Consider the following 12,110-nt stretch of genomic DNA (forward strand, 5'->3'; position numbering starts at 1 on the left):
GTGAAATGCACTTTTTACTCAGAGATATAAACAGTTTGTAAAAAAGCGTCTGCTAAATCAATAAATGTAAAGAAAAGACTGAAAATTTTTGTAATTCAGTCATTTCTGTAATAGTGCACCATCTAACCCTAATTTTAAAATTCATTAACATTTGAAAGTACCTGAAATTATGTTGACTACTTATTGATTGTCGATGTAGGCTTTTTAAATTAAGTTGTATTACACAATCATGTTGAATTCTGTGCTAACACATTTTGTCATATGCATTATGCATAAATCATGGGGTTTCTTTATTAATTATTTATTTTATCCATTTTACGAGCAGCACAGCGTCAAAGCACAATACAGTAAGAAATTACAAATTTGCAAACTGCAAAGTTCCACATATGTAGAGCGAGGCTTCAGGTCAAAAGGTTACAATATATCACAAGTATGATTATGTAGCACTTTCTAATAACTTCCAGAAGGTTGTTCAGATATTCCAGAATTCATTACAAGTGTCATGCAAATCAAATATTAATTCTTCAAGAGGAAGAAATTTCAACACTTCTGTCATTCACATATTGCAATCATGGAACTTTGGGAATTTAAAGGTTAAAACTTGGCAGTTAAAGATTTTAACAGCTTGATTTAACTGTTAATTGAATGGCTGCCACAATTCAAACATTAAACCATTCACATTATGAATAGTTGCTATCATTTTGAAAAAATACCTGATTTAGCAAGTTCCTCTCAGACAGATCAAGAAAAGGCACGGGTGTCAACATCCAGTTCAACCTTGCCAGTCACACTCCTTTGAAACAATTAGACTGCTGGCCATGTCTGGCCACAGAATTTGAGCCAGTTTTCAACAGTTTGAACCTTACTAAAAATGCTTTACCCAAGGTTTCAGAAAATGCAACCGCAGCAATGTGGGCATTCCTTGATGCAACAGCCACAGTGCCTGCAGTTGTCTGGATTATATTTTATCGTCACCCACTAGATTCCCTTTATAGTGTTGGGGTTCCGGTGTTCATTGAGTTAGGTGTGTTGGAGTGGTTGAGTGGCTCCAGAGGTGATGCCCCGTATGCTCATCTAGAGTCTGATCCTCAGGAATCATGACAGTTATTCATGAAATACATTGAAATTCCTTCAGCAACACTGTTCATTTTCTTCTTTAAAGTATAATGCAGTGATTATTATATCAGTTAAAACGTTAAACAGCAAATGTAATGGCCCAAGTGAAACTCAGTGTTAATGTATCTAGTTTTGCTAAGGCTTTGTTAGCTTAACTTACAAAAAAAAAGTTTCTACTGACACGGACGTTGCCTATATATCTGAAAATACTGAAAGCACTTTCTTTCATGTATGCATGCATATATTGAGGAGGCTGGACCCAAGCGCAGGATCGTTTAGTCAGAGCCAAAGGACTAGATTTGTTCTTGTGTTCGGTGACAGGCGAATGGTCGGTCAACGAACTGAACAGAGGCAAGGATCCGAAGCCGTGGTCGGAAAACAAGGTGAGTGGTCATTTACCAATGAAATGTGGAATGTCTGGGGAACGATGACAAACGGGACTTGGGAACCACAAGGTGGGTTTGAGAATATGGAGGGGACAGTAGTCTCAAGTGAGAGTGTGCAACTGGGAAGAGGTTCAGAAGTGTCTTCTATAGCCGAGTGCTTCGACTGAAGCCAGGTACTGCTGGCTAAGATGCGGTCATAGTTGTGACATATTCATATGTTGAACTACTATATTAATTTGCAGATGTAGTTTGATATTCATAATGCTTACTAAAGTTGTTTGAATAATGTTGTAAGAATTTTATGATTGTTCTTCTTGCACTGGATGCCATAATCAGTTTGATTTGTAGTGGGATTTACACCCTTCACTACATGAATCTAAATGGCTTTGACTAGTAGTCCTAAGGGTGATGCTTGGCATAGCATGTGTAGGTGCGCGGTAATCGTCCAAAACATGCAAATTCCGGGCTAGTGTCAATGTCTTCTACAGGCTGAGTGCCACTGAAAGTGAATTTTTGGAGGAGAGCAGTGAAGAAAATGAACAGTTCCATCCGTGCCAGCCCCTCTCCTAAACAAGAACGTTTTCCTATAGGAAAAGAAGACAGGAAAAACAGGTAAGGGAATCATATCTGCTGCTTTCTTTGAGTCTTCACATCTGCTACTTTCAAAACCTGGGTGACAACTGAGATGTATGCATAGTACAACCTGATTATTAATACCAAATGCATTACTGCAAATAATTAATTGCAAATGCACAAACATTTTACTCTATATGAACTAGTAGTCAATTCTTTTTCTGATGAAGATTTTTTAAAAGGCCACTTGTATGAACTGCTGTGTTAGGGTGCAGCAGTTGCACAGTCATTATAGCCATCAGCTTGCACCTGAAGGATCCTGGTTTGAACCCTGCTCCTGCATAATAACCTTGAGTAAGGAACTAGCCCCAAATTAATTCAGTAAAAATTATACAGCTGTATATACAGCTAAACAATTGTAAGCAGTGTCTAAAAACTAACATTATATGTCGTGTTCAAAAAGACACTAGCTAAATACACAAATACACACAGACACCATCTGAACCACTTGTCCCATTCGGGGTCACGGGGAGCCAGAGCCTAACCTGGCAACACAGGAAGTAAGGCTGGAGAGGGAGGGGACACACCCAGGACAGGACGCCAGTCTGTCGCAAGGCACCCCAAGCAGGACTAGAACCCCAGACCCACCAGAGAGGAGGACCCGGTCCAACCCACTGCACCACCATGCCCCCCTCTACTAGCTAGATAATGGTTAATTAATATTATGTGTGAAAAGGATGTATAGTGAGACCTTTTCAGCAATCTTTTTCTCTCTTTTTCAACCATAAATCAAAGAAATAAGAAATAAATTCAAACCAACCCAATCCAAAGGCTAAAAATGCCTCATTCTTCTTGAAGCACCCATTCTCATCCAGGAAGTTCTCTGGGTCAAAGACATTTGGGTTTTTCCACAATTTTGGGTCTGACAGTGCTGAGGAAAGAAGGGGAATGACCACTGTTCCCTAAAAATAAAGACAATAAATGTGACATAGTATGATACCAAACAGAGAAAGGAATGCCAGGTAAATTCCTAGTCTAATGTACAGAAAATTTATTCAGTCAGGGTCAGTAAGGCATCATAACTGTTGGAAGTCATATATTTGGCTATATGTAAAAAAAAATTGGCAAATTAATATTTCACTACAGAAAACTCCATTAAAATCTGAGCTTAAAATATATTTCTTTAATATGAATTAATGAAGTAAACTGAAGCTTTCTGGTTAAAGCTGAATAATTTGTCATGTTCAGCAATTCAAGGATGCAACAGAGTGAATCACCTCTGGAATGTAGTAGCCTTTGAATTCTACATCTTTCAACACTTTGTGGGGAACACCAGTTGGTGAAATGTCTGTAAATCTGAGAATCTCGTGGATGACAGCATCAGTATAAGGCATCTTCAGTCTGTCCTGGAATGAAGGGATCCTCGAGGTGCCTATGACCTCAACAATCTCCTTATAAACACGTTCTGAAAAAACAATGGCAAAATATTCTAAACATTCATGTAAATACAGGGTGGCACAATGGCACAGCCAGTAGTGTTGCCATCTTACAGTCCCCTGGGTGGTGTAAGAAGATGTGGTTTCAATCCCTGTTCAGTCTGTGTATAGCTTGCATGTTCTCTACATGGGTTTCCTCCCACAGTACAAAGACACGCTGCTCAGGTAGATTGGTGACTCTAAGTCACCCATAGTGTGTGAGTGACAGAGAGAGTGTGTTTCACTGATGTATGGATGAGTGACCCATTGTAAGTAGTGTATCTAGCAGTGTAAGTCACCGCGGTGAATAAGGTGTGTGGGTTCATAACACTACATGGAGTTCATTGGAAGTTGCTCTGAAGAAAACCATCTGCTAAATGAAGTAACATAAGTAAGTTAGTAACATACTAGCAATCTATCCATAGCAGATACAACACCAGATTTGTGACTAAACAGTTGAAATGACAAAGCAGTGTTATAACACTGATCAAGCTGAACTTCATCTTTTTTAGTATGTAGGGAAACAGCAGTGCTGAGAGCTGTCTGCCAACCCCTTCTGTATTACCCTTGATAAAGGTATTTACTCTAAGCTGATACAGTATAAATTACCAATTTGCCTAAATGGGAAAATCATGGTGAAGTATCTGTTAAATGAATAAATAACATGGCTGAAAATTTTTACAAGTTTTTAACATAAATAGTTGCAACTCACCTTGAACTTCAGGGTATTTTATCATGAGCAGCAGACTTTGCCTTAATGTAGAGGCTGTTGTTTCAGTCCCTGCTGACAATAAATTCCAAGCGCTGGCCTCTAGGTTTTTGAGGTGAAACTCAGTATTTGGGTTGTCTTTTTCCTGTCAAAATACAAATCAGAATAAAATTTTAAAACTGGTTTTTTACAATGTAAAAAAATTTTACTTTTTGTGGTGTATCATTAAGGATGCAAAAACTCTACTAAAAACATTTAATTCAGATTATTAAAGGTAAGATATAACAAGGTAAGATATCTTCTTTGTGTTAAAGACATTGTGTTGTTTTGCAAATGATAGACTCGTAGAAATATTCTTGGATATAGCCTCTACTAACATTACAGAAAAAACAGAGGCACTTAGGTGAAGAAACTTTTCTCATTTCATGTCATCTGGTGAAGAGAATTTTTGTACAGAAATTTTCAAGGACATGTCATCAAGGCCATTGGTAGCTATGTGTATTTGAAGTATCTATGTGCAGTATGACTACTGTAACTTTGAATAATATAACAATCCAGACAAATGTTTGGCATATATTTATTGCAGCTCTCTATAGCAAAAGGTTTTAATGCTTAGAAATACCTTTTAAATTTTTGTTTTCTGTATGTAGTATCATAGTATAGCAGGAAAAAAAATCAATTGAGAAAGGAACAGAGTAAACCTCATTTTGATTCCCTCATTAATTTGCCGTGTTCCCCTTTCTACCTTAATCATGTGACCCATGAAAGCTTCAATGTAATTTCTGGGAAATTCAGTATCAAGGTTCTTCCTCCACATGTCAGCCTGATTCCTGATGTAGCATTTAAATATTTCCACAGATTCCAAGACCTTACGATGTTTGCCAGGAAGAAACTTAAAGAGTGTGGGGAATATGTTGTAGAACTGTAAAAAAGCAGTGAAGAGAATGTGAAACAAATCTGATATATACTCAGCCATTCTCCTGAAATCTCTGTAAGAATTTCATAACTACACCACTTGATAAATGAACTTAATTAGGAATTTAAAGAATTAAAAAAACAAATGGAAAATTTCAAAGCAGTGCTAATACAAAAAGCAAAAGAATGATATGAAAAACAAGTTTAAGCTGAGTATAAATATTTTTACACAGATTTATAATTTTTTTGATTAATATACTGATTAAATCCTGTATTATACTGTATTACATTTCCAATTTAGTTTTTCTTTTCCAATTTGCTTTAATGATTAATGGTTACATTTACATTTCTTTACATTTATTCATTTAGCAGACGCTTTTGTCCAAAGCAACATACATCTCAGATAAAGTACAATTTATGCATTATGGATTATTCATTGGCATTTTACTAGTCACTCCTCATGCTCTGTAATTCTGAAAGGTATTATTCAAAAATTGAATGGACCTTAATACTGATGTGTTAAATGAACTGAAAAATTCAAATCTCATTACATTGTCAAATAAGCTGTAAATCTCCTTGAAACAAATACTTCTTTGTTCAGGAGTACTTTTAACAGCAAATAGCTCAGAAGCAAGCAGTGTATATATATATAACATTTTTTTGGTCTACTCTACAATATGAGCCATTGAGAACCAAATCAAAATTCCTTTATGCGTGTGCATACTTGGCCAAATAACTCAGATTCTGATTCTGATATGATGTTTAAAAAAGAGAACTACCTGTCCTTGGATGCTGCATAAAAACTTGAAATACAGTTCAATGACATCACAGAAAAAGTTCAGCTGTGGGTCACAGTATTCAAATGTTCTACCAAACAGAATGGAACAGACAACATTGAAGACTGCTTTATCCGCCATCTCTTTGGGGTTGAACATACGCTCTGGAAAATAGAGTTTCACGTTATGCTGCATAACAGTTACAACAGTCTTATCCATCACATTATTACAATATTTATACATTTCTAAAAGGAGATCCTTTCTGACAAGTATTTTCAAAAGGGTACAACACAAAGTCTACCTGCAATGTAGCATAACCTGTATTTATTACTATTATGTAAATTGCTACATGTGCAGAAGAAAGTATCAAAAACAGCACATGAAAAATTACTCAAATTATAGAGCAACTAAAGTACAACTCAAAAAGTGGCTACACATTCAGCTGTATTAACCTGAATATCAACCAGAATTAAATTTAATTTTATGAAAAGCAGCAGTTCAACATACATCAACATAAATCAGTCTAAAGCAGCTCATAAAAGCTCAGAGTTTTAAAGGGCCTGAACAGTCACTACTTGAAGTGCAGGTACATACATCAGAAATGTACTGTAACTGTAAAATTGTTTGTTTAGTTAGGGATGAACTGTAAAAATTAGTATTTGTAAACTGGCCTTAACTAAAATAAGTAGAGCCTTGAACCTTATTTTTATTTTGATTGTCATCAGAATAATTTTAAATGAAATGTTTTATGCAATTCTTTGTTTATTGTTTAAAAAATATAATTATTTATGATCTAAATACACACACACACACACATTTTCAGAACCGCTTGTCCTATACGGGGTCACGGGGAACCGGAGCCTACCCGGCAACACAGGGCGTAAGGCCGGAGGGGGAGGGGACACACCCAGGACGGGACGCCAGTCCGTCACAAGGTACCCCAAGCGGGACTCGAACCCCAGACCCACCGAAGAGCAGGACTGTGGTCCAACCCACTGCGCCACCGCGCCCCCTATGAGCTAAATAATTAAAGTATTTATTATTTAAATAATCTAATAATGTATTGTTAAATAATTTAATAATATGATACATTCTTTGAATATGAAATTATTTGAATAAATTTTAAAAAATTGTTCCCTGAATGCAGTGCTTTGGTTTGTAATTTTATACTTACATTTTCAGTTACAGATGTGAATGTATGAAACGTTTGGGAAAAATGTGCATCTAAGAGTAATGAACAACAGAAAATGGAACATTGCCTTCGGAGTCACCATTTTTCTTTACAGATGGGTTTATGTTTGGACAATTGCTCCATATGGTGATTTAACATACACAAAATATGAATGTATATTGAGTGATCAGGTGTACTATTATACAAATGCCCTATCCTTTTTTATTTTCTCACATTCCAAAGAGTTAAAAACCAAGGACAGATTGGACAAAACACAAAAAAATTGTTTTAGAATCCCGGAGAAATAATCATACGTATACATTTATAAAATTTGGACTGTTCCAAAAAATCAACTTAAACAAACTGAAAATCTTAAAGGTGTATAGAAAGCTCAACAAACAAAGAAAATGGTTAATGGCAATATAGACTATACCTCTGAACTGACTGAGTGCTTCAACAAGATTCTTGGCCTCTTCTTGGATTCTGTTCTCTATGATTTGACGTCCCATTCCAAAATTCTTAAAGGTTGTCACTGTAAATCTCCTTAACTGTTTCCATGTTTCACCACTGTTAACCAATAACCCTAATAAGGGGGAAACCACAAAGGTATTATAGCAATAATCCTTAGCATTTTAAACACAGTAGTATTCAACAACGGAAAAACAGCAAAAGCAACCTTTTCAGATTTGCCTTGTTTTGCTCACGTCACCTGAAATTGTAGCTGAATCAGAATTTTTTAAACACAGTTATAGGTTCAAATACATTAACCTTTTTAAACTCAATACAGAAAGAGAAATCAGTAAATCAACACTCAAATTAGGCTCGTTTCTGACAAACTAAACACAGTACATAATAAGTTTATTTACACACACACTGACTGAAACAACTTCTCCCAAGCAGGGCCACGGTGAACCGGAGCCTAACCCAGTGATACAGTGCACCCTAACCCACCGCGCCACCACATCACCTAAGTATGTTATATTTATATTTATTTTTTACAGTGCTTTTTTCCAAAGGAAACAACAGTTCAGAGTAACAAAGTGCATTTCACATCAGGCTTAGAGCTTTAGACATAGATGTGATATTCAAAGGACACTTAGTTTATGCAATACCACCATTTTTGAGGACACACATTACACAAATAACTGCCTATAAAATCAAGTCTGATAGGAAATACATCAAGGGAGAAGATGTAAGAAAAGCATTTTGTCAAAACTGGTAGATTATCAGAAAATCAATAATGTTGTGCTTCTTCTAAACATGTCACATAACATACTATAGCATTTTCAATATGATATTTCTTCAAATTGTAACGTAAATGTATTCTTTAGATTACATTAACTTCATCTGTGGCAAATATGAAAGTAGTTTTGATGCACGCAGAACTGGTATTGTACTCACCATATCCACCTGTGACATGCATGAGAAGTGGGTAGGTTTCCCGACCACTGAACTCCTCTCCCAGGTTCAGGAAAGCATTCCTGAGGGCTTCCAATCCAGATACCACTACCACTGGTTTGTCTCCTAGCCATACTGTGAACACGGATCCATAAGTCTCGCTAATCTGGGGAGGAACACCACAGACAAGTTTAAACTTCATTTATTGATTCATTGAAAATATTGAAATGTGCATGCATCTCATTCTTTTCCAATTAATTAATTTAAACTTTTTTTTTTCCTGTGAAAGTTCTAAAGAACTGTGTAGTACACATTAGGACGTGTTTGTCATCATGTTGACTGTGATACAAATGGTCAAGCTATACATTTTCGAAGATATTAACATTTTCCAGCTTTCCAGTTTGTTTACTTTTACTTGCATTTTTTTTTTTTTCTTTTTAACTTATTTTTCCACAGGAAAAATCCAGGACTGTACAAACTAGTCCACTTTGATAAAAATTACTTCTTTGCTCATAGCCTTGTACTAAACTGTTGCACACAGAGGCAACTGCTACTGGCATTTGTCCTTTACACAGACTCACCATTTAATTTGGAATGGGGTCATATGTTAAATGTTTACATTAGGGTTCATTCATCCCTCAAAGTTCATTTTTGACTTATTTTCCAGTTGGCACCAATTTTATATCAGTATCTTAAGTTTTAAACTGCAAAGGGGTACTTTGTTTCACTGGTGTCTTGATTACATTTATTCATTTAACTTACGCTTTTTTCCAATTCATCTTACAACTGTTTATCCATTTATAGAGCTGGATAATTTTACTGGAGCAGTTTTCAGGTAGGTACCTTCCTCGAGGATACTAAAGCTAGAGATGGGGTTTGAACCTGTGACCTTTGGGTCTAAATGTAGCTCTAACCACCATACTATCAGCTGGCACTTGTTCAGGGAGGAAGACTTGTAGGTTATTACATGTACTTCCCTTGTGCGGTTTTCCTTCCATAGTTCAAAGATATGTTTCAGATAATTGCTGATTCTAAATTTCTTTTGATAATGACATGAATGGATAGCCTGTGACTGACCAGTACCCCCCTTAGTCATATTTATTCATTTAGCTGATGCTTTTTTCTCAAAAGAATCTTACAATTATTTATCCAGCTGGATAATTTCACTAGAAGAACATAAGGCAGATACCTTATTTCAGGGTACTACAGCTATTAATGGAGATTAATTTGGCAACCTTTAGGTCCAAAGGTAGCAGCTCTAACCACTGTGCTAATAGCTGGCAGGGAGTCAAGTACTCTCCGTTCCTGATATAGGGTCTGGACCTCCATTACCCTAATTTGGAGAAGAAGTTAATGGTAATGAGTGAGTGAGAGTGACGCACTTTAGGGAAAATGTACAATAGTCCAATATTTTCAAAAATTTTAATTTGGAATGAAAGATTCCCTACAAGACTGAAGTGTGGATTAAGGCAGCAATGTGTAATTTTATTTTGCTATATACTGTATATTACACACTCTCGCAAGCAGCATTCAAATAATTGTCAAATTAGAACAAAAACATTTTTTTCAAACGTAAGTTTCACCCCTAAAATCAGTCCCAGTCCCAAAAGTTCAAATTGGCAGGCTCTTCATCAGTCCCATTGTAAGGGTTTACATTTTGTATTACAACAGCTGATTTGCTTTAAAAAGATCTGAAGCTGCTTGCTTGCATAGGTTACATGGTGGCACAGCAAGTAGCGCTGCTGTCTCACAGCACCTGGGTGGTGTGAGAGGATGCGGGTTCAATCTCTGCTTTATCCGTGCGGAGTTTGCATGTTCTCGTCATGTCTGTGTGGGTTGCCTCTCACAGTCCAAAAATATGCTGTTGTGGTTCACCCACAGTGTGTGAGTGAGGGAGTGTGTTCCAATGATGTATGGATAAGTGACCTGGTGTAAGTAGTTTACAGTATTAGCATTGTAAGTCACTTTGTTGAATAAGGTGTGGGAGTGTAATGCTACATAGAGTTCGTTGGGAGTAGCTTTGGAGACTCACCTTTCGGTATGTATCGTAAGGTTTGTTCAAATCAATCTTCAGTAAACTTCCAATTATGGGTAGTGAAGGAGGTCCAGGAGGTAATCTTCTAAATTTTTGTTTTGTCCAATTCTTCCACAATAAAAATACAGTTATCAAACAAATCAGAAAATATAAACTGATTTGCAGAAATGATGTAATCATTTCTAAAAATGGGAAGTTCTTCACTTAATATTCACTGTTCAGCTGTCTAGCTGAAAAACAATGCTGAAGTATCAGGATTTTCTGTTGGGATACAAGGAAAAGTAAATATTGAAGAGTCCTCACACACCAGTGTACAACTGATAGTAAGTGAACGACTATTGGCTACAGCATTATGAGTGGTCAATATAGCTTAAACATTTGGTGAAATCTAATCTCCTGGATGAAATAAGGCTATGTAAACATATTTCCTGCTTCATTTTACAAAATAGAGTATTGCTGTTTCTGCCTGTGCTTTCAGTAGCCAGATATACCTAGCATATTTTTAGGGAAACATGCTGTTATTTCCCATTCGCAAAAGTAAAAATAACTTTGTAATTTTGCATTGTTTAAAAGACTGCATTATTTTAAAGACTGGAAGACAGGAGCATCCCTTTAACCCTAGTAGTTTTTTCTTTTGGTTGTGCGGTAGTTTGTTTCTTCAGCTATTCTGTTTCTCTACACTTTCCTGTGGAGTCCTCTACAAGGTCTATAAGCATTGTCCAGAGTATGTACATTGGGTCTAGCAGATTCAAGGAGTTCTCTGGAGAAGAAGCACAGTTCCATGGCAACGAAGGTATATTACCTACAAAAATCACTCAAATCCCTTCAGCTGTTTTGTTTCACTGCTCAACAACATTGAATCACACAAGATTTATTTTTTTTATGCTGAAGAGAAGTTCAATCAATGAAGGTCAGTGAAAACACATTTCTACGAATCAATTTTGAGTGACCAATATAAAGCAAAAAAGAGTGCATAACTATATTCTCAGAACTATGTGCATTTTACAAATATCTTTTTTGCCAAATTGCCACGCCGACAAGCCAACATGGAACACCTGAACGCAGCACAGACTGACGCATGTCAGCGTCATCGCAGGAGATGACGCGGAACCTTGTTCAGCCTTGTTACTTGCGACCTCCTTATTCCTTCCTGATCCCTCGTTCTTTTCCCAGTCCTGAGACCCTACGACTTTGTCCTAGTGCCTCCTTATGATCATCGACCTCTTCCCTGTGTACCGACCTTGCTTTTTGGATTGCCCCTTTAACGAGGGTCTGAAAACCAACCTTTTCTAGATCCACTTTGCTTAAGATCTCTTCAGATCATCTATGGCGTAACGGTTCATGCATCATAACTCCAGAAGCATCCCCAGATACAACCTTTATTCAGCCGTTACTCTGGTATTGTTCTGCTCATTTGTGTATCTTATAATATTTAATAAAAAAGTTAAAAAAAAAAAATTGGTGTGGGTATCGGGATTTGTCTGTGTCTTATGCACCTACTTGAACGATGAACCTTGGTGTAGCAAGTGGCAGGGAACAAATTAGGTTTGCTTGAG

The 12,110-nt window shown here is 36.6% G+C and overlaps 1 protein-coding gene across 1 annotated transcript; it reads right to left on the reverse strand.

Annotated features, from left to right (window-relative positions):
- Window positions 1-269: 269 nt before the first annotated feature.
- LOC108928616 (cytochrome P450 2M1-like) lies at window positions 270-10,870 on the reverse strand. Its single transcript, XM_018742619.1, has 9 exons — window positions 10,552-10,870; window positions 8,523-8,685; window positions 7,555-7,704; window positions 5,954-6,114; window positions 5,005-5,181; window positions 4,263-4,404; window positions 3,353-3,540; window positions 2,896-3,037; window positions 270-2,086 (listed from the first exon to the last, which is right to left on the reverse strand). The coding sequence occupies exons 1-9, from the start codon at window positions 10,732-10,734 to the stop codon at window positions 1,902-1,904; spliced, it is 1,491 nt and encodes a 496-aa protein (XP_018598135.1). The 5' UTR covers window positions 10,735-10,870; the 3' UTR covers window positions 270-1,901.
- Window positions 10,871-12,110: the final 1,240 nt, after the last annotated feature.

This window comes from Scleropages formosus, chromosome 10, assembly GCF_900964775.1.
Source record: "Scleropages formosus chromosome 10, fSclFor1.1, whole genome shotgun sequence".
Lineage (NCBI taxonomy): Eukaryota > Metazoa > Chordata > Actinopteri > Osteoglossiformes > Osteoglossidae > Scleropages > Scleropages formosus.